Below are 24,251 nucleotides of genomic sequence, written 5' to 3'. Positions count from 1 at the left end.
TGTCCCTTGTTTTGAGGTGGGTCTCTTGTAAGCAGCATATAGAGGGGTCTTGTTTTTGTATCCATTCGGCCAGTCTTTGTCTTTTGGTTGGGACGTTCAACCCATTTAGTGTAGTTTAAAAGAAATTCCTTCATATTCTCTTTAGAACAATGGTTCTTTTTTGTCCATTTTATAAAATCACATCTATAGGACCACTTTGCAAAACCTATTTCTTTTAGATTTACTCTTTAATGAATACATGACAAAAATGATTTCAGCTACCCCCACAGTAAGGAAACATGAATGTAAATAATACAGAAGCCTTGATTTACAAACAAACCAGTTTAGCTCAGTGAAGTTTCTTGACTCACTTTTACCCCACCCACTAACAACAACAAAAAAATCTATGTCAGGTATTTTTTTAAACAAGGTCTCTTCAGGCATTTGGCATAATTTCCAGCTTTCAAAATATTGTATCAATTTGTATCCTAGATTATCTAGAACTTATCTAGAACCTAAGTTATATGAAACAATGTACTCTTGCACCTTTTCCTGTATTTTTGTCAGACTTAAGTCACTGTTATATGAAATCAATTTTTACAACACCATTACAAAAACAAACCTGTTACTCATCCTAAGCTACTGTCTCATCAAGTGAAATATAAATTTCTCTTGAGAAGAAAGAAGTATAGTCATCTCACTCAGAGTATATGCTGGTAGAGCACATGTTTTCAAGTATTCAGATATAATCCAATTCAAATCATGCCTCACAGACAGACTATAATCAGATAAACCCTGATACAGGATTCCAATTATGTAAACATCTTCTGAGCCCCTATTATGTGTGCTTTCAGAAATTACTTAACAAGGATTTCCTAAGTATTAGTTAATACTGTGAAGAATACTAATGAACCATAGGCCCATGTTTTCATAGTTTGTAATTTTATAAGATTTATAAAGCTATAATTTAAACATAAAACACTAAAATTAAATATATATATATACATATATGTATATATAATTTAACCCATTATTGACTGGGGATTTTTGCAAAAACCGACACCTGTGGCTAGTGATTTTTATTTTGGCCAGCCAAAAATTAATTTTTATTTCATTAAGACTTTATGGGTTACTGCATTTAATAATTATACTTGACACACCTGTAACATCTTCTCCAGCACCTTGAGTTTTATCACTTTCCATATCAGAATTGATCACTAAGGTTTTTTTGTCTTTTTGTTGGTCAAATATTCACATTGTCTGAATCAGAACTACATTCTGAAGAACTATCATCTTCTGACACATTAGTATATATGCCACTTAGACAATCAGATAAAGTATCTGCATAAAATTCTCCACTTAAAATTTCAAGATGTATCATTTATGAAAATTTCACAGCAATAAACTTGCATTTATAATATATACAGCATTGTAACAAAATTTGAACGGAGGAAAATGTGAATGATAATTATAATTATCATAACATGATAAATATCATTAGTCATAATAACTATAATAAGTTGTGTAATGAACTCTATCAATTTTAAGCCCTAACAACTATGCCTCTGGTCAATTCATTCAGTACCAAAAGATATATTAATACGTCTTTGGTCAATAATGTGCTAAACAACATTTCCTACTCAGCCTCAGAATGGTGTGATGATATGCTCTAGTTTGTATAACTCTGATCTAACCACAGTTTTGTAGGGTATGTGTTACATATAATAAAGAAAATCGCATCTTCCTGTATTCACACCAATGCTGAAGGATCATCCTACGAAATTAAGTTTCCACTAAAATATTTTTAAATGCATCTATTTGAACTTATATGTGCTCAGGCCATACAAGCACACTATACTGCAACTTGAGTATTGGCATACTATTTTTCTGAGTCACAAACTCTTTTAGCACACTTGTTAAGGTTTCCCTGGTGGTTCAGATGGTAAAGAATCTGTCTGCAATGCCGGAGATCTGGGTTTGATCCCTGGGTCAGGAAGGTCCCCTGGAGAAGGGAATAGCAACCCACTCCAGTATTCTTGCCTGGAGAATCCCATGGATAGAGGAGCCTTTTGGGCTACAGTCCATGAGGTTGCAGAGTTGCTCAGAATGAGACTAACATAGAGACAATAGATCAATTGCGCCCTCTAGTGGTTTCCTATAACCATTACCAAAGTTTGTGTGACAAAGTGTTTGAAAGAGGCATACCTTGCTTACTCTAAGCCACCAGGGACATATTTGATAACCAAGCCTGTAAAATATTTAAGTCTTATTCAGCTCCTCACGAAGAAGGCAATGGCACCCCACTCCAGTACTCTTGCCTGGAAAATCCCACGGACGGAGGAGCTTGGAAGGCTGGAGTCCACGCGGTCGCTGAGGGTGGGACTCGACTGAACGACTTCACTTTCACGCATTGGAGAAGGAAATGGCAACCCACTCCAGTGTTCTTGCCCGGTGGGCTGCCGTCTATGGGGTCGCACAGAGTCGGACACGACTGAAGCGACTTAGCAGCAGCAGCAGCAGCTCCTTACAATGTCATAAGAACAGAGTACATTTCATGTGTCATAAATTGTATCATCATTTACTAACATCAGGTCTTTCCAACCTTTTATACACCCACACAGAAAATTTTAAAACATGCTGGAGTAAATGAATGAATAGAACTGATCACAGCCATCCCAAGGAATGTGAGAATCAATTTCCCAGCACAACTGAAACCGATCTATGTTACACACTGGTTTGGAAGTCAATGCTTTTATACTCATTGAAAGTGTGAAGAAGTAGCTAGGATTATGCAGGACTCAAGAAATGAAATGTTGCTACTCTCGCCTACCTGGTCTTCTCCATAAAATTAATTCTCATAGAAGATTTTCTGGCATCTGAGATTCTCATACGGGTTTATTAACACTCCGAGTGATTCTTTAGTTTGTTGCATAAAAACTGCATGCTCTAGGCCTGATTATCAGGCAGTCATTCATGTCACTGTAATTCTGTTCCCATGCCCACCAGAATATAAAGCTCTGAGATGAGTGAGCATTCATTCATCGTTTCTGCTTTGGTGCGGGCCTGTCTGTGTGTGTTGGTGTGTGTCCGTGTGCATGTATCTGTGCACCGTGTACAGAGGCTGCTGGTCACTCCCCAGTCTCTGTCCTCACCTAGATGTACATCACAAGCACAATCAAGACGAAGAGCAGCCGACTGGCCAAGCCAGTGCTGTGCCTCGGGACCCTCTGCACAGCCTTCCTGACGGGCCTCAACCGGGTCTCCGAGTATCGGAACCACTGCTCTGACGTGATTGCGGGCTTCATCCTGGGCACTGCGGTAGCCCTGTTTCTGGTAGGTCAGCATCCTCTACTTTTCCCCTCCTCTGGTGCTCTCTGAAAGGCTGCCCAAGATCCTGGTAAGTCAGGCTCGCCAGACTCCATGGTCTCAGTCCAGGCTCCACCGGCCTCAACCTTGGGAGCTGCAGTTCCTCACCAAGTACCCTGTGTCCTTTCTTTCAGAAATATGACTGCATAGTCCCTCTGTGGGCCAGGAGTATGATCACTCCAGGAAGGATGGCTTGCTCCACTTCTTCCAACCCTGTCCTTGGGGCTGGGGATGGGCAGACTAGCAAAAATTTAGTGTACCTTCAAACCATGATTCTTTAGATACTTGCTCAGAGACATACTGGCAGCATAAGCTATGTGCTGCTTGGGGGAAGAACAGAGAACAAAGTACTGACGGAAGCAGGCAGCTCCTTCTCCAGCATTTCAAGCAACTCCACTCTGGCCCAGACTTGCAAGTCCCACTCAGAAATAGGAAAACCCTCAGCTAATCGCACCCAGGGGACCTCTGTTATTATCTGAACATGCCTCCTGGGCATCTTGTTTCCGCTATAAGTGGCTTCTCAACCACGTAACACTTCCTGAAGAAGAGTTTTGGTTCATTTTTATAGATTTGAGGTATGATAAAGTGAAAGTGTTAGTCACTCAGTCATGTCCAACTCTCTTCAATCCCATGGACTGTGGTCCACCAGGCTCCTCTGTCCATGGAATTCTCCAGGCAGGAATACTGGAGTAGGTTGCCATTTCTTTCTCCAGGGGATCTTCCCAACTCAGGGATAGAACCTGGGTCTCCCGCATTGTGGGCAGATTCTTAACCATCTGAGTCACCAAGGAAGCTAGGCATACAATAAATGGTACATGAATTGTATAACTTGATCAGTTTTGAGCTTCAGATACCTCTTTCTCTCCCACCCTTCCCTTCCCCTCATTCCTAAGCAACCACTGATCTTCGGTATTAGGTTACTGTAAGATTTAATGTCAACGGAATTATACAATATGTATGTGTTTTTTTCCTAGCTTCCTTCATTCAGCATAATTATTTTGTGATTCATCCACGTTGTATCAGTAGTTCCTTTCTCTTGCTATGTAGTATTCCATTGCACGGACATACCATGGAGGTAAAGGTTTTAAAAAATATAGTCGAGGACTGGGCTTCCCTGGTGGTTCAGTGGTAAAGAATCTGCCTGGCAATGCAGGAAACATGGGTTTCAGCCCTGATCTGGGACGATCCCACATACCACAGAGCAACTAAGCCCATGCACCACAACTATTGAGCCTGTGCTCCAGAGCCTGGGAGCTGCAACTCCCGAAACCCAAGCACCTACAACCTGTGCTCAGCACCAAGAGAAACCACTGCAGTAAGAAGTCAGCACAATGCAGCTAAAGAGTAGCCCCCACTCGTCACAACTAGAGAGAAGCATGAGCAGCAATAAAGACCAAGCACAGCCAAAAATAAATGTATATAAATATATGTGTGTGTATATATGTGTGCATGTGTGTGTATAAATATATATTCAAGGATTTAAAATACACCCAGAAGGGTTCACGGTAAATCACTAGGCCTAAAGAGGCTGTGCAGGATGAAATCCGTCTCCTAACAATATTCAGCAAGCTTCTCCCAGCAGACAGAAGTCATTACAGCCTGCTGCCCTTGCTCCCATTCTGCCCTTTCTGGTCCAAGGCACCAGTTAAGACCAACATCACATGTAGATGGATTTCACGGGCCTGTGACCTAACTTCTCCTTGTCCTATCCCTTCCATACAGGGATTCTGCAAATATGTCCTCCCCAACATACCAAAGGCACATGTGCCTCTCCCAACTTCTAACTCAGTTCCACAACACTTTTACCTGCTCAGACACACACAGAAAATGCTCACATTTACTCAGAACACTAACTGGCAAGCTCCATTTGCATTCAGAGTTCTTTTTCAGGGATCCAATCTTTCTTCCTAAAGTGAAAGACAGGGGGACTTAAATGCACATTCCCTGTGAAGCAGCAGAAGTGGTGCCGAGTGATACTGATCTCTCAGAGGGTATTTCCCTAAGGGTGCTTCTTAAAAGGGGGAGAGAATACAGATGACTCAAAGAGGGATCAATACTATGTCAATGAAAGAAAGCCCCATTGAGGGGCTTCCCTGGTGGCTCAGACAGTAAAGCCTCTACGTGCAATGCGGGAGACCAGGGTTCAATCCCTGTGTCGGGAAGATTCCCTGGAGAAGGAAATGGCAACCCACTCCAGTACTGCTGCCTAGAAAATTCCACAGATGGAGGAGCCTGGTGGGCTACAGTCCATGGGGTTGCAAAGAGTCGGACACGACTGAGCGAATTCACTCACTTGGCACTTAAGAAGCCAAATCTTACAGTGGACTTATTTAGAGGCTATGGAGTTTATGTAGCCTTGGGAAAGTTATCTACATTCTCTGTGCCTCCTTATCCAAGCTGGAGAGGATAATAGTATCTCCCTTATAAGAATGTTGAGTAGTCAAATGAAATTAGGTAAAACCCTTCAGACAATGCCAGATACATAAGCGGCCCTCAGTAAATGTTAGCTGTTACTATGAGATGGTTTATATGCATCATGTCTTTTAAATGTAAATCTACAAGGCAGGTGCTATTCCCATTTTTTATAGGTCAGGAAACAAGTTCAGTGGGGGTAGATTGAGTATCCCTGGCCATCTGGTGATCAAACAGATGCTTCCTCAGCACCCCAAATATGCTCAGCAGCAGACAGCCTGGACCATGCCCCAGGTCTTTCCATGGTCCCTACACATTGGCTTAAAAGTCACTGTGCAATGACATTCTAAGGGGCAGGCCTGCCACCCACAGAGATAGCTAGGCATTGATGGCTGCAGTCTGACCCTAATCTTTTTTCCCCTCATCCCGCAGGGAATGTGTGTGGTCCATAACTTTAAAGGAACACAAGGATCGCCTTCCAAACCCAAGCCCGAGGACCCCCGTGGAGTACCCCTCATGGCTTTCCCAAGAATAGAAAGCCCTCTGGAAACCTTAAGTGCACAGGTACAGTAAAATGGTTTTAGCCAACAAAACCTGGAGGCTCCAGGCTTGTTATCTGGAAGTCAACTAACCATTCCTCTAGCGAAAACAGGACACAACTGAATCCACCCAACAACAATAAAAATCTGGGGGATTCCCTGGCAATCCAGTGGTTAAGACTTCGCCCTCCAACGCAGAAGGTGTGGGTTCAATCCCTGCTCAGGGAACTAAGATCCCACGTGCCTCGTGGCCAAAAATAACAAAACATAAAACAGAAACAATATTTAACAAATTCAATAAAGACCCTTAAAAAAACGCAATAAAAATCTGACATAAAGGCCCTCAAGAACTTCACAGCTTCCTTCAATTAGTCCCATATTCCTTTCAGGGAGCGGGCATCATGAATCCTCAGGACATTCTTAGTAATGTCTAACTTAAACCCCAGCTGCTTCAGGATATCTTGACCTTCAATGTAATAACACATTTGTGAAATTTAGACCAACTCTTGTGGAAGGCCAATTCGATTTAGTATGTAGGACAACACTTGGAAAGAAATGCTTTGTTACATGCGGTGATCGATGTAAACTGGAAACACACTAAAAAAGGTAACTAAATATCCTTTTGGATCTCTTTTGATGACCATCAAAAATTCAATGCAACAGTACTTACTGTTTACATTAGGACCTTGTTTACCTTAGGACCTTGCTTCATGCCAGAGATAAAGATGACAACTAGCCACACAGTCTTTATGCTCAAGGAACTTATAGATGATCAGGAAAGGTGTATATAAATGCATGCATGTTCACTTGTGCCCAACTCTTTGTGACCCCATGGACTGTAGCCCATCAAGCTCCTCTGTCCATAGAATTCTCTAGGCAAGAATACTGAAGTGGGTTGCCATTTCCTACCCCAAAGGATCTTCCCGACCCTGGGATAAAACTGGCATCTACTTCATTGGCAGGTAGATTCTTTACCACTCTGCCACCTGGGAAGACCTGTATATAAGTGAATAATCATAAATGGCAAAGTGTTTTGTGAACACAAAGAAAAAATTTATTGTAAGGCAGGGAAAGACAAAGAGAGATGCTAGCCAAAATGAGCCCTGATACATGGTATAAAGCCTGACTTTTGCCTGAGACAATTGCTAAGTGCTTTACAAATTTATTTTTTTGAATAAAAATTTACTGAATTCGTAGCGTAATTCCCACTTCACAGGGAGAGAGGAATATGAAGATAGCAATATTAAATTACTTACCCAAGACACATAGCAAGCAAGTGGGAGAGTTGGGGTGAATAATTCTTTGAGCAGACAGAGCAGGGATAACTAATAAAACAGGGATTTCATTTTCATGTAGCTGAGTCTTGCTAAAATGTTTATTTTCTGTAATAGTCTGTTTACCTTGAAGTCTTATTGTATTTGGCATCTCCTTCTAAATCATCTTTATTGAGTACAAGAGGAAAGCAAATCTCTCCCCACTGGACTTATCAGATATTTCCTATCAATGCAGTATAAAATATTTCACTAAAGATTATTAACTATCAGACATCTGAGAAACTATCCTATTTCTTTTCACGTTTAATGAAGTCCAATTTTATTAATGAACCAGGAAAAAAATCTATTTCCACCTGGGAAAAAAATATTTAGGAGTCTCCATTAAACGCAGTGCCAAGTGTTTTGTCTTCTCTTCACCTATATTAAGGTGAAAATTTTGACTTGGTCTAATTAGAAGTAACATGTTGAAAATGTTATCACTGGTTTATTTATATACAGCCAGTTAATGCAGGTTGAATGACAAGTTAGCTAAATAATGAAACCTATAATGAAAAACCCTAGTTTTCCTTCTAACTATGTTCTTAAAACCAGTGAAGTCAAGAGTAGTGAAGTCGCTCAGTTGTGTCCAACTCTTTGCAACCCCATGGACTGTAGCCTGCCAGTCTCCTCCACCCATGGGATTTTCCAGGCAAGAGTACTGGAGTGGGTTGCCAATGCCTTCTCCAGGGGATCTTCCCAACACAGGGATTGAACCCGGGCCTACCCACACTGTAGGCAGATACTTTACTGTCTGAGCCACCAGGAAAGATCTCAAAGTCAGAGTGGTTCCCTCTGTCTTCGAGAAGAAGCAACTAGTGACAAAGGTGAATTTAAAAAGCGAACTGAAATGTTTGCCAAGTTCCACAAACATGTAGTCTGTCCTGACAGATGCTGTTGACCTTGCCCTGAATGTCCTAGTCTAACAGCACCTTCCTTCCACCTCAGCACTGCTCAAGTGTAACCTTCTGTCTGAAGCCTTCTCTAGACTTCTCTCTCCTCCCTCAGGACCAGTAGTAGTTGACTAAGAGACACCCAGGCCATGTTTTGGGGGATTCTGCTTGCATTGAAAAATGAAGTACCAAAAAAGGTTTCAAAACCCGATATTAGCAGGAAAGGGGCTTCAAGGTGGTATGGTGGTAAAGTGTCTGCCTGCCAATGCAGAAGTAAGAGACATGAGTTGAATCCCTGGGTCAGGAAGATCCCCTGGAGAAGGAAATGGCAACCCACTCCAGTATTCTTGCCTGGAGAATCCCACGTACAGAGAAACCTGGGGGGCTACAGTCTATGGGGTTGGAAAGAGTAGGGCATGACCACACAACTGACCAATCCACAAAACAGATTTTTAAAATTCTTTAAATATATGTATCATTATTCACTACAGGCACTAACTGAACTTTTGAAATCTGTCCACGTGTCTTTATTTCCATGTATATCACCTTGTCTGTACACAGTTTGAGGACTTTTATGAATACCAGCCTTCAGCCGAAGGACCCTCAGGGCCTGACGTGTATTTGCTGCTCACAGTTCATGTCAGGACTGCCCTCATATCTGCCTCCCCCAGAAACTGAGAGATTAAAGATACAAACCCTATGAACCATATCCTTCTTACTCTCCATATTTCCTGGCATTCACTAGGCATGAAATAAGTGTCAGATGAATAGACAGATGCAAGCCAGAGTCAAACTATGAACTAGGCCCTTTAGCCGAAACCAAGAACCCACAACTGGACTACAGTCTATATCTGAACCTCCATGGTAAACAGTTTATGAGTAATGATGAACAGGACTTCTGCAGGCTGGTCACAATGAAGCTACAGGAAGCTGGATGGAAAGTACTGCCTCTTAAGTGATGCCTTCCACGCCATTCGTGCAATATCCAAGCATCTGCTTTCCATGTGGGTGGTTAGAAGGACATACCCTTTATTTGTGGGTCAAGAAAAGGAAATGAGCATACGGTGCAAGCTATCACATTCAATCTTTACCATAATCCTGTAGTTGGCCTTATTCTTCCATTTTACAGATGAAGTAAGGCACAGAGAGTTTAAGTAATACGCTGAAGGTCACTCAGGAAAGATTAAGACACAGGCCCATCTAATTCTAAAGGCCCTGCTTACTCTCTACACCACACAAGAGGTTTAAAGAAAATTCCATTTTGAAATCTACAGCTCTCAGCACTGAACATAGAAACGCTGTAGCGGCCAGTGCGGGGGGCTGAGCTGCACAGCAATGGCAGAGTTTACACTGAGCAAAACAAATATGCCCTGTGTTCTCCCCTGTGGGCGAAAGCCTCCTGTGCAATAGCAGCAGCCATGGCTTCTACTAGAAACTGCTGCTCCTTTGTCATTTGGGGGACAGAGCTGTCTCCCCAGGAGGAGGACTATGGGGATCTGAGAGAAGATATGAACCTCTCCTTAGAGCACACATTCTCACATGAGAAATCCACCCCGCCGTTCGGAGCGCCTCAAGCAGAAGACTGTCTCGCTGGGGAGGGAACCCCTCATCCTCCCTTTCATCCCCCTGAGACACACTTTCTCCTTTGCCACACGGAGCCCCAGGGCTGCAGGCTGCCTTCTCTCTTCCCCTCTAAATGATCAGCTCAAATTTAAATACTTGGCCTTCTGTGACTGAGACAGTACATTCTCTAAAATTTTTCCCCAGGACTAAAGAGAAACCAGAAAGTAAAAAACTGTAGAATCCAAATGAAACAAAGATGGTCAAGTTTCCCAAGTGTTATTTTGTGACCCCACAGAGCTGTATCCTGGAGACCTGCTCCAAGCTTTCCTCGCCCTGCAGCCTCATACCCATTTTCACCTGCGCAATCAAGCTTAGTGTTAAGCAAATGTGTTCTTGTTGAACACGGTTTATATTAACAAAGAAATGAGAGTGAAGCCAGTGTGTTAACTCACTGTGTGGGATGAAGTCTCTTGTGTCTCCTGATGTGTACAGGGGGGCAGAGGAGATATATGTTTCTTTAACAACAGTAACAATAAAAGGATCCACTCTATCCCAGGACCCACATGCCTATGACCTTATTCCAGGAGATTCTGATTCAGCCATTCTGGGGTGAAAAGCCATGTAAGAAAATCATCCCACAGGAATTCTAATGCTTATAGACTTCATATCATAAATAGGGGAAAAAAAGACTTGGAGAGTTAAAGAAATCTGGATAAAGTAACCAAGTTAGTTATCTTAGGCTGTTGAACTACTTTATATTTACCATTCACTCTTAAATGAAATCTTAAAAACATATAAATGACCAAACTATTGATGGAAGTTTTTTTTTTAAGGAAGCATACTATAAAAGCAAAAGCATGTGTTTTTCACATTATAGCAAGAAATGCAAAAGCCTCAGTTTTCACAAATATGGTAGATAAAAGTACCTTGAGAAATATGGAATACTCAGTTTCTAAAATTCACATTTGCCCTCTCAAGAATATGACTCTCTAGTGTCCTAAAACCAAACAGGAATCTGGAAACCCATAATAATCAATTAGCTCTAAAGCCACCGTTTCTTAAGGTATTATCAGTACCATAAACTGGGAATTTTAAGTTCAAACAAAAGAGAAAGCCTTAGGCCTGAAAGAAGGTGGGATTATATATGTTATATAAAATGAGATAAGGGTTATTGTGCACAAACCACATAAACAAAAATTAACAGAACTACAAGGAAAAGTGGATAAAACTGCAATCATAGATTTTAACACTTTTTTCAGTAAAACAAACAAAATACAGTAAAAAGTTAATAAGGTAGCACCCCACTCCAATACTCTTGCCTGGAAAATCCCATGGACGGAGGAGCCTGGTAAGCTGCAGTCCATGGGGTCGCTAAGAATCAGACACGACTGACTGACTTCACTTTGACTTTTCACTTTCATGCATTGGAGAAGGAAATGGCAATCCAGTCCAGTATTCTTGCCTAGAGAATCCCAGGGATGGGGGAGCCAGGTAGACTGCCGTCTATGGGGTCGCAGAGTCAGACACAACTTAAGCAACTTAGCAGCAGCAAGGTAATATATAATCCTCAAAACACAAACATTTAAAACAAACTACATGTAAGACTATAAAGCAAAGCAAGAAACTTTAAAAGCATTCAGTGTTATATTTTCATAATTTAAAAAAATTTGTGTAAAAAAAAAATCTATTCAATAGATCATCACACAGATGACATTCTCCAGAAATTCAAAGATACCTTAAACCAAAACAGCTATGCATTTGAAAATGTTAAACTCACTGCTCTGAAAATTCATGGCTCAGAATACATCATAGGGAAATTTTTCAAAGATTAGAAATGTTCAAAATTAAAACACTTAAAAAAAAATAACTGGAGCCGATTATACAGAGTGAAGTAAGCCAGAAAGAAAAACAATACAGTATACTAACACATATATATGGAATTTAGAAAGATGGCAATGACGACCCTGTATGCAAAACAGGAAAAAAGACACAGATGTGTATAACGGACTTTTGGACTCAGAGGGAGAGGGAGAGGGTGGGATGATTTGGGAGAATGGCATTCTAACATGTATACTATCATGTAAGAATTGAATCGCTAGTCTATGTCTGACGCAGGGTGCAGCATGCTTGGGACTGGTGCATGGGGATAACCCAGAGAGATGTTGTGGGGAGGGAGGGGGGAGGGGGGTTCATGTTTGGGAACGCATGTAAGAATTAAAGATTTTAAAATTTTAAAAATAAAAAACTAAAAAAAAAAATTTAAAAAAAACAAAAAATAAAAAAATAAAAAGAATTCATTTGAAAAAAAATAATAAAAATAAAAAAAATGTGGGATGCAGCTAACATTACTTTGAGATCTTCAAATGTTTCATAGAACACAGTTAAGTATAATACAAGACAGATGAGTTTATTTTGATTGAAAAAAAAATCAGGGAAGGTTTAGTAGAAAAGGTAACAAGTTGAGGGGCCTTGGAACCGCACTTCACGGAGCAGGAACAGACTGTGAACTTGAGACAGGAATCAAGGGGATATTGAGGGAAGTGAGTGTGTGCATGAGTCAACTAAAATTGTATCTGCTTATGTTTGCAGAACCACACTGCCTCCATGACCGAAGTTACCTGAAACGGCTGACGTGGTCACAAGCTGTTTTTTTTTTTTAAATCACCCTCCAATTCGATACTTCAAGACACAGTTACTTGATATCAAACTGTGAAGACAAGTATTATGTTTATCTAGTTAGAGGCTAATGTTTTGTACATTTTTTTGTATGAGGAAGTGATGTAGTTTGCCCTGATTTTTTTGGTTTTTTTTTTTTTTTTGGTCAGCTTTAATATATTTATGCCAGAATTTTAAAGTTTTTTTTCTTGTTCAGGTGTGCATTGAAGAACCACATTTATTCAATGATTGATGTTGTTTTGTGATATTTGTACACAAACCTTCTTTTATCAGTTTTGTAGACACTGAAATGAAATATAATAATTCACTTTAATCTTTTATTATCACAGTTGCTGCCTCCTCTGGCATTTTTGAATTTAAAAAAAAAAAACTTTTGAGTTGCAGGGAAAACAATGTTGGTTAATGGTAAATCTCAAAATGAGTTGTGTAGAAAGAAGTATTACTTTGAGAAGTAACTTTATATTCTGACTTAACATGTGATTGCATCCCAAGTTAAAGTAACATATTAATAAGAAAAACTCACCTAAGTTACAGAAGCAATGGCAGGAAATTCTGGTTTTGAGGATGTTGGTATGATCCTTAGATAATAGCCTCTCCTGGTTAAGAAATTCAAGATCTTTCTGTAATCATGCCCTTGGGCTGGCAGGTAACACTGCAGCCTTCTTTCCCAAACAACCAGCCAGTACCAGCATCCCCTGTCAACTCAGTTTTGTATATCATATTGTATGGACTTTATATGAAAATGAATATTTTACAGTTTGCACAGTATTATTTTACAGAGAGGGTATCAGAGCATCTACAACCTAGAGCCCAAAGCAACAGCTTGACTTTGGGGCTTTTAATTGTTCTAGACTTTTAACTGCATCTCATTTTTCTAGCATGGTGATAACTAATGTGCAACTTCCTTGAGAGCAGGAGCTTCCTTGTCTGTATCTCTCAGAATGTTTTCTCAACACTTTCATGTTGGTTCTTCTTAGCTTTTTTTGTACTTTTTTTTTTTTTTAAAGAAAAAAGTTATTCACAAAATGAATTTTGGCTCATGTCCTTTGTTTGAGGCTTCATCCCCCAAGTATTTGAATACTCACAATGATGTGACCTCTGTAAGTGTTTATTCTCTTCAGTTCCCTGCCTACTGGGATCAGTCATAATAGAGGCATGACTGATATGTCCTTTCATGAAGGAGTATCTGTGTTTAGGCCAAAGAATTTGTGAATTTAAGACACTCAGAAGCACATTCTGGTTTTCTAGCAAACTACCTTTGCCTTCAGTCTGCCCATAGATACTTCTAAGGCATCAGTAAAACATCAGTCACTTTGACTCTGCTAAAACTCATCCCCCATCTCATTCTGGCCTAAACTTATTTGCACTTACATGTATAAACACTCATACACATCTTTTGAGTGACATCAGACTAAAAGTTGGGGAAATGGGCAAGACAGGGAAGTGCTGAAAGCCCTACTCATCCCCAGTGCTAAGCCACAACCATAATCTGGCTGTTCAAAACAGTGAACCCAGACATACAGAACAGACTTTCAGACACAGTGGGAGAAAGAGGATGGGTCGAATTGAGAAACTAGCATAGAAACACAAATATTACCATATGTAAAACAGATAGCCAGTGGGAATTTGCTGTATGACACAAAAACTGGTGTTCTGTGACAACCTAGAGGGGTGCAATGGGGTGGGAGGGGGGTTCACGAGGGAGGGGACATAATTAAACCTATGGCTGATCCATGCTGATGTATGGCAGAAACCAATACAATATTGTAGAGCGATTATCCTCCAATTAAAAATAAATAACTATACACATATATATATATAAACAGTGAACCCAAAGAAGATGTAACAACTCCAAGGTGGTGCTATATAAGCTACCCAAGTATAATGTTGCCCAACTTCAGAGTGATTCATCTTCTAAATATATTTTATAGTTCTTTTAATAATAGCAATGACAGCTCAGTTTCATTGTTCATAAGACATTCTGAAAAATACTGGCAGACTCCTGATTCTACATTGCCCATTTCTTATCACAATGAGAGACCATCTAAATATCTATCAAATGGTATTTCCAAGAACATAAGTTGACCAAGTGAGGGTTACCCTTACACTCTTCACTTTGGTTTCAATCTGGAAGGACCTATTAGAAGTATTCTGAGGTCTCCAGCCACAGACTCCAGTTTCCTGGCCTTTGGAAGTTACTGATACAGGGCTCAGTGATGTTCCACAGAACAGAACACTGGGGCACCTAGAACCAAGGACCATCTCTGGGCTCACATCCCTGGGATCACTGGGTCAGTCTGATTCCTTCCATATGACAAGGCAACCTCAGTGTAACCCCTGATTTAGGCCCGAGTCACTTCACTGACCTTTCAAGCCTGCCATTAGAGACTCATTTCTTAAGGCTAGAGACCCCTCTGTATGGGCCAGGTACCCAGGATAAAGCCCTCTAAGTAGGAGGAGTGGTCACTATCACCCTAGGATGACGTCTGCAATGAGCTTTTCTTCTTTTTAAAGAAGCCCAGAGGAGCCCGAGAAGTCTGATTCACTGTGAGAGGGAAGTGAAAAGAAACTGAAGAAAAGCTGATAAAACGTATTGGACATAAGCAACCTCATGAGACTATTAGCCCCTGAGGGTTTATTTATGACATTTTCAGTTCTTTGATTCTGCACCCAGAATAGGATCTGACAGAAAAAACTTTGCAAATAGATGGATGCCAGGGTTCCACTTCATTTGCCTGAAAGAGATTATGCCTAGTTTGGAAATAAAGAGAATTTGCATGGAGCCTGAAGGTAGATGAAACATAAGTATATTTAGATACAGAATTAAGTGTGAGGAAACTGCACTCAGCAGCTATGAACATGTGGGTGACTCTCTTGGTAAATTCTAGAGATCTCTCTAGGCTGTGATAGACAGAAAGGCTATATGTAGCTCCAGTTAATTAGAATGTAAGTAGGCATAATCCCATACACAGGAGGAGACAGCACTAGTATGATTAAAAGAGCAGAAGAGTGCCAGGAATAGCATTTTTGTTTCTAAAAAATTGCCTTGATTTTTCTATTATATGCAATGACCAGAACTTTGAAGGTGTTAAGTATCTTGGAGGCAGACACGAATACCAGATTGCCCTAGTTAGTTTTAAGGAGGTTACATTAAGGCTGTTAAACTGTTCTTGCCTTGCTGAAGTCAAGATGTGTACTAGAACTAGCCTGTCATTCACAATCATCCCCTCTACTACCACGGGAATCTTGTAATGAACAGCTAATCTCTTGCTTCCATCCTAGTTTTTGATCCAGATATCCCAGGATTGAGTGATACGATCATTCACTAGGAATTTAGTGAGCATGTTATGTGTTAAGAATCATGCCAAGAGCTGGGAATATACAACAAAATTGACCTCCTACTGACCCCTATGGAATTTAGGGTCAGATGGAAGAAAAGGAGAACCACCACAGAATACTCAGTGTTTTGAAGGGAGACCTGGTTTAGGTAAGGCAAGTGTTATGTCTTCTTTGAAGTGACATATACATTAAAACGAGTAGGAGATGACTAGACAGCAAAGTAGCAAAAAGCATATGAGGCTAAGGGAACAGTATGTACCAACGTCCTGGGGCAAGAATGAGCTTTATCCATGCGAAGAGCTGAAAGTAAGCCAGAGAGGTGCCAAGTGTCGGTTATCCATTGGAGGAGAAGTTTAGGCCCTGGGGTCCCCTACCTTTTGCCAAGTCCCTTGCGGGGGTCCTTGATGCGGTCCAGCTCTGTGGACCAAACGTGCTAAGGCAGCCACCAGTGGAGCGGCCTGTTGTCTCATTCTCTGTTGTTCCTCCTTCCTAAACCCCGTCCCTGCCACTAGAAATCTTGAAGGCAATCTCAACAAGGTGAGACATTGGCATACCCAAAGTCCCTCCCACCTTTTGTACTTTCCTTTGTATATTAGAGGCGCTGATAAAAGTCATGTTAACCATCTTTAAATTCTCTGGGGCCTCAGAGACTGTATCTGTATATGCCTATAGGCTTTAAAGATCCTTTCTAGAAATTCCGAAGGATCTTCACTCAGTTTGTTTCCTTCTTGTGCTTTATTAAGGCCTCGTTTGTGTTTTGTCTGGTGTTTTGGCCCCGTTTGGGCCCGTCTCCAGCACGACTTCCCAAACAGGACCCACTGTGCATTCTGCTGCACTTGCAGCAGCCTGTATTGGGCTGCCAGAGGTTCTTAATGAAGCCCAACTGCCCCCTCCCTGGCTTTATCCAGCACCTTCTACGCTCTTCTGAAGTGAGGAGTATGGGTAATAAACCTTGAACATCAGCTCAGGCTGGGCTGTGGGCTGCAAAAAAATTGATGAAAAATATTTTTTCCATTCTCCTTGGGTCATCTTTGTATGTTGATATATTAAGGGAACAGTACGTATTCTCATTATTTATTCCAATTAAATAAATCTGAAGTTGAAAAAGGAGAATGGACTGGGATCAACCCCCTCTGGCTGCCCAGTTTCAGCATTGGCACCCCCAGTGGGGACTTGCCTTAAAACAGGGGACCCAGACCCCCAAGCCACTGGTACTGGCCAGATAGGAACCAGGCCACACAGCAGGTGAGCGGTGAAAGAAACCGAAACCATTCCGCCACTCTACCCCTCCCAGGAAAAATTGTCTTCCACAAAACTGGTCCCCAGTGCCAAAAAGGTTGGGGATCACTGGCTTGAAAGACATCGCCCCACCTTACAAGATCAAAAAACGAAGTCTCAAGCCTTTAACCCAGGTACCGGTAGCCTTTTATATTGCTTGCCCACATCCCGCCAGGTGGGCCTCCAACCCACGACCCGTGGGTCAAGATTCCACAAAGAACGTAGGCAGGTGTATTTTTTTAACAAGGTTACCCAAAAGGCATCTTCCAAACCGTAAATCTCCCCAAACCCTTGTTTCACTGCTAGAGGAAATAGTGCGGAAGCTTGGCGGCCCCTCCTTGGGTCAGCCACAGGGAGCGTTCCTGTAACAAACGGACCGGCTACGGCTTGGACTCAGTGCCCAGGCTCTTAGCCTTTCAGCACCCGGGAGGGGGCAACAAAACCAACGGGCAAAATCCTGTTTGGACTTACCTCCTGGTTGACCCACCAAATTTGTTACTGAGCCAGGTTCATTTTTCGGGAGGCAGAGCTAGCCAAAACGCTGAGTCACCGAGGCTCGCAGCAAAGACAGTTTACTTGCAAGGCGAGGAAATGGGAGAAAAAGCCTCAAATGCAAGCCCCAGAAGATAAGCGGGTGGAGTATTCAGGGGATGACCAATGAAGAAGCAGAGGGGTGCTGGCTGAGGCGAGAGAGGGCGTGGGCGAAAGGTGATTGCAAAAAGATGCGATTCTCTGGTCCTGCACAGGTGTAGCTAATCTACAAGCCTCTCCATGTTCAAAAGGTCACCCAGCGGACACCAGCAGGTGCCCAGCCAGAGGGTCGGTGGTGCTACCCTGTCCCAACCAGCTCAGCCTGAACTAGACAGAGCTGAGTCCAACATCCTGGAAAATAACTCAGGCAAACATCTTGTTTATGCTACATGCCTCTTAGAGGACATGTAGTCATAAGACATACAAGTCTTAAAACAATCTTGATTAGTGAAGGCAAGTGAAATGGGTTTGGCTAATCACTGTATTTGGTTTCAGATAAAACCAGGAAAAAAAGAACAAGGAAATGTGAGGACAAAAGCAAGTAAAAACATTTTCAAATATTATCTTTAACACACTGTGTGTAAACTCAAGAAACATTTATTAATTGATGGTGGCATTATCACGAATTTGTGTCCAAAATTTGACATCCCATGCTTCCCAGGTGGCTCAGTGGTAAAGAACCCACCTGCCAATGCAAGAGCCACAGGAGTTGCCGATTTGATCTCTAGATTGGGAAGATTCCCTGGAGTAGGAAATGGCAACCCGCTGAAGTATTCTTGCCCGGAGAATTCCATGGACAAACGTGTTCTGGCGGGCTACAATCCATGGGGGTACAAAAGAGTCAGACACGACTTAGCAACTCAACAACAACCCATACTTCATCTTGTAATCAAGATGTCTGGAAAACCATTTTATTAGTTAAAATGTTGCTTGATTAGCATGAGTTTCTTTTTAAAGGTGAATAGTGTATTCTCTGGAGAAGGCAAAATGGCACCCCACTCCAGTACTCTTGCCTGGAAAATCCCATGGACAGAGGAGCCTGGAGGGCTGCAGTCCATCGGGTCACTGAGAGTCGGACACGACTGACTTCACTTTCACTTTTCACTTTCATGCATTGGAGAAGGAAATGGCAACCCACTCCAGTGTTCTTGCCGGGAGAATCCCAGGGATGGCAGAGCCTGGTGGGCTGCCCTCTATGGGATCGCACAGAGTCGGACACGACTGAAGTGACTTAGCAGCAGCAGCAGTGTGTTCTCTGGTGACTCAGATGGTAAAGAATCTACCTGCAATGCAGAAGACCCAGGTTCAATCCCTGGGTCAGGAAGATCCCCTGGAGAAAGGAATGGCAACCCACTCCAGCATTTTTGCCTGGAGAATTCCATGGACAGAGGAGCCTGGTGGGCTACTGTCCATGGGGTTGCAAAGAGTCAGACACGACTAAGCAATTATCACTGTCACTTTCATAACTGAATAAGCCATGGGAAAAGCCTGCTGCACCGTCCCTGTCCCATGGATCAGACGACTTCTCTATTGTGAACTCAACTATATTTCCTTTACTGGTGGATTTTCTTCTCTAACCCAGCTTTTTCATTCAGAGCAATGCAAGACATTCACCAAACCTTTCTCACTGAGGCCAGAACATACTTCTGCTTGTCTGAATTTTTCTTTCTGTATATGTGGTATTATCAGTTAAAATATTGTAAGGTCCTCTGTCATTGGACTAGTCTGTCTTTTAATATTATGTGTTGAACTAACCAAACTAAAAAATTATAAAGACCCTTACCACATCCAACCTCAATTATAGTGGAAGTCATAATATTGATATAACTAAGAGAAGATTAGATTATTTCATCCCTAGATACTGCAACCTGGGTAGATACTGCTGTCAGGCAGGTAAAATGATAGTTACATGAGTTCTGGAAGACTGTAAATTCAATCCTATTATAAATCCATCTATATTTGTGTAAGCTTAGGTAACTTAAGCTCCCCAGGCTTGGTTTACTCATCTGTAAAATGGAAATAATTTAGTGACTATCTATACTGTGGTGGTTAATTTTCTGTATCAACTTGACTGAGCCACTGGAGCCCCAGATATTTGGTCAAACATTATTGTGGGTATATCTGTGAGAGTGTTTTGGATGAGATTACATGAGATTCAACAGACTGAGTAAAAACATGGATTGCCCTCCCTAACATAGGTGGCCCTCATCCAACTAATGGAAAACTGGATAGAATAAAAAGGCTCACCTTCCTTTAAAAAGAGGAAACTCCTCCTACCTCATTGAGCGAAGACATCTGTCTTTTCCTGACTTCAATCTCATACTGAAACATCAGCTCTCCTTGGATATCGAGGCTACCAGCTTTCAGACTGGAATTCGCACTATTAACTCTCATGGTTCTCAGGCCTTCAGACTTGGACTACAATCATACCATCAGCTTTTCTGGGTTTCCAGATTGCAGGTTGTGGATTTGGAGACTTCTCAGCCTCTGTAACCCCAGGAGCCAATGCCTTAAAAAATTTTTCTGTATTTATCATGTCAGTTCTATTTCTCTTGAGAACTCTAACTGAGATTTTCTTACAGAGAGTGTTTCTTAAAAAAAAAAAAAACAGAGTTTTAAGATTGAGTTTTTTTGAATTGGCTCTGGGATTTCTGGAACTGGCTCTTTAATCTGATTAGATTTAAATATGCTAATTATTTGTTCTAGTTCTGTGAAAAATGTGGCTGGTAGCTTGATAGGGATTGCATTGAATTTGTAAATTGCTTTGGGTAGTATACTCATTTTCACTATATTGATTCTTCCGATCCATGAACATGGTATATTTCTCCATCTATTAGTGTCCTCTTTGATTTCTTTCATCAGTGTTTTATAGTTTTCTATATATAGGTCTTTAGTTTCTTTAGGTAGATATATTCCTAAGTATTTTATTCTTTTCGTTGCAATGGTGAATGGAATTGTTTCCTTAATTTCTTTTTCTACTTTGAAAGAAGAATGGAACTGGAGGAATCAACTTGCCTGACTTCAGGCTCTACTACAAAGCCACAGTCATCAAGACAGTATGGTACTGGCACAAAGACAGACATATAGATCAATGGAACAAAATAGAAAGCCCAGAGATAAATCCATACACATATGGACACCTTATCTTTGACAAAGGAGGCAAGAATATACAATGGAGTAAAGACAATCTCTTTAACAAGTGGTGCTGGGAAAACTGGTCAATCACTTGTAAAAGAATGAAACTAGATCACTTTCTAACACCGCACACAAAAATAAACTCAAAATGGATTAAAGATCTAAATGTAAGATCAGAAACTATAAAACTCCTAGAGGAGAACATAGGCAAAACACTCTCAGACATAAATCACAGCAGGATCCTCTATGATCCACCTCCCAGAATTCTGGAAATAAAAGCAAAAATAAACAAATGGGATCTCATTAAAATTAAAAGCTTCTGCACAACAAAGAAAAATATAAGCAAGGTGAAAAGACAGCCTTCTGAATGGGAGAAAATAATAGCAAATGAAGCAACTGACAAACAACTAATCTCAAAAATATACAAGCAACTTATGCAGCTCAATTCAAAAAAAATAAACGACCCAATCAAAAAATGGGCCAAAGAACTAAATAGACATTTCTCCAAAGAAGACATACGAATGGCTAACAAACACATGAAAAGATGCTCAACATCACTCATTATTAGAGAAGTGCAAATCAAAACCGCAATGAGGTACCATTTCATGCCAGTCAGAATGGCTGTGATCCAAAAATCTGCAAGCAATAAATGCTGGAGAGGGTGTGGAGAAAAGGGAACCCTCCTACACTGTTGGTGGTAATGCAAACTAGTACAGCCACTATGGAGAACAGTGTGGAGATTCCTTAAAAAATTGCAAATAGAACTACCTTATGACCCAGCAATCCCACTGCTGGGCATACACACCGAGCAAACCAGAATGGAAAGAGACACATGTACCCCAGTGTTCATTGCAGCACTGTTTATAATAGCCAGGACATGGAAACAACCTAGATGTCCATCAGCAGATGAATGGATAAGAAAGCTGTGGTACATATACACAATGGAGTATTACTCAGCCGTTAAAAAGAATTCATTTGAATCAGTTCTGATGAGATGGATGAAACTGGAGCCGATTATACAGAGTGAAGTAAGCCAGAAAGAAAAACACCAATACAGTATACTAACACATATATATGGAATTTAGGAAGATGGCAATGACCACCCTGTATGCAAGACAGGAAAAAAGACACAGATGTGTATAACAGACTTTTGGACTCAGAGGGAGAGGGAGAGGGTGCAATGATTTGGGAGAATGGCATTCTAACATGTATACTATCATGTAAGAATTGAATCGCCAGTCTATGTCTGACACAGGATACAGCATGCTTGGGGCTGGTGCATGGGGATGACCCAGAGAGCTATTGTGGGGAGGGAGGTGGGAGGGGGGTTCATCTTTGGGAAAGCATGTAAGAATTAAAGATTTTAAAATTTAAAAAATAAAAAACTAAAAAATAAATAAATAAATAAATAAATATGCTAATTATTCTATTTTGAGTAGTAAGGAGAACACTGATAGTCAATGGCATGAGTTGACAATGAAGACAGGAAAAAAAAAGGCACCCCTGAATACTTCTCATCAACCTCTTATACGAATGAAAGGGCTGGGTAAATTTATATATGATACTTTAGAACATTTTTGGCAAACTGATAAATATAAGATTGGCTTGTTGCTCCTAGTGTTGCTGGACAAAGTGGGGAAAGAAGATGAACTCAGGAATTTAAATTCCCAACTTGTGTGCCCTATAGATGATCTAAAAGCTTCTATGTGTGCTCTGAAAAAGATCCTTCTCTCCTGTAATCACAGGACTGAGATTGATTAAAATCAAACCCAGGATCAGCTGAATGACAATGCTAATCCATCTCACAGCCTCTTGGGATGTCTACTGTTAAAGCTGCTCTGAAGATTCAATTAGATAACTCAAAAAACCTTGTAGCAAAGTTTCTGGTATACAGTAAAAACTCAATAAGCATTTTGGTCTGTATGTTTTCTATATACATGGCTTATTTTCAGTTCCTTTCCAATTGGGAAGATGGAGGTGACTCTACTCACCATCAGAGGTTTCACTTCTCCCCACTATTGCATCATCACAAGGAAAATGTAATACAATCTCCTCCAGCAACAATACATGGTCCTTGGGACTTCCCTGGCAGTCCAGTGGTTAAGACTTCGCCCTCCAATGCAGGAGGTGTGGGTTCTATTCCTGGTTGGGCAGCTAAGATCCCACATGTCTTGAGGCCAAAAAGCCAGGACATAAAGCAGAAGCAATATTGTAACAAATTCAATACTTTAAAATTAGTCCACATCAAAAGAAAAAAACTTTAAAAAAGAATAAAACACAATACATGCCTCTCAGGTTATCCATATTATATAATCTTATGAAACTTTAAAAGTCTAATAAGTGTCATAAAATTCAAGATGGTTATTAATTTTTAATTCATCTTGCAATATTTTCATTAAAAAAATTAGGTTGTGCCGTTTGTTCTTCTACAATGCCTCAGGCCAGATCCAAAAGAGGGTGGGCTGCCAAGAGGCAGAAATGTTTATGACCATGATCGTCTTTAGTAGCAAAGAACAGAAAAGCCCAAAGTAAGTGACTTAAACAAATAAGACAGCATATTGAGTCTTAACAAGAAATACAAAGATTAAACAAGTATGGCAACAACATAATTAGAGCTCCAGTATTTCTCTGCAACTCATTTGGCTCAGACCTTGGGTGTTGGCTTTGTCTTCAGACCAGCTCCCCTCATGGTCTCAGGATATCATCCACCTTAAGATACACCATCCAAATGGAAAACTTCCCTCCAAATTCCAAAAATGTCTCAGGCAATCTCCATTCTCTTCAGATGTCCCTGACATCTCATTGGCCAGAATTATGCCACATTCTGTGCCTACACGAATCACTGGGTGAGGAAAAAAAAGAACACCATGTGGGTACAATTCAAAAGGAGAAAGGTTATGCAACAAGAGTATAAGCAGCAGGGATTTTTAAACTGATTAAACTTTCTACCAGAAGCAATAGAAATCTGTGAAAACCACATACAAAGGCTGAGGGAAAAATACCTAGTCAAGGTTGAAACACAACAAAGAAACAGTGAAATGGAAAGCCTTAGAGATAAAGAAAATCCAGAGACTAAGAGGCTGCCAGTTTACAGCATTATAAATTATTTGTGTTTAAGGGCACATAAACCTTTGTCTTTGGGATAGACTGTATAACCACCCTAGAAAGGGAATATGATAGGGTGAAAGTTACTAGGATTCATATATACAGATGAGAAGTATTCTACAAAT

At 40.9% G+C, this 24,251-nt stretch overlaps 1 protein-coding gene across 1 annotated transcript in view; it reads left to right on the top strand.

Moving 5' to 3' along the window:
• The window catches only part of PLPPR1 (phospholipid phosphatase related 1), a 290,322-nt gene extending 276,554 nt beyond the window's left edge, over positions 1 to 13,768 (top strand). Inside the window, exons 6-8 of the mRNA XM_069575553.1 lie at positions 3,136 to 3,312; positions 6,190 to 6,321; positions 12,652 to 13,768. Coding sequence (XP_069431654.1) covers positions 3,136 to 3,312; positions 6,190 to 6,321; positions 12,652 to 12,684 — 342 coding nt within the window. The 3' untranslated portion in view covers positions 12,685 to 13,768. The remainder of the gene's footprint in view (positions 1 to 3,135; positions 3,313 to 6,189; positions 6,322 to 12,651) is intronic.
• The last annotated feature ends 10,483 nt before the right edge of the window (positions 13,769 to 24,251 follow it).

This window comes from Ovis canadensis, chromosome 2 (genome assembly GCF_042477335.2).
Source record: "Ovis canadensis isolate MfBH-ARS-UI-01 breed Bighorn chromosome 2, ARS-UI_OviCan_v2, whole genome shotgun sequence".
Lineage (NCBI taxonomy): Eukaryota > Metazoa > Chordata > Mammalia > Artiodactyla > Bovidae > Ovis > Ovis canadensis.
Note: the sequence above shows the minus strand (reverse complement) of the source record. Positions and strands in the feature narration are given on the sequence as shown.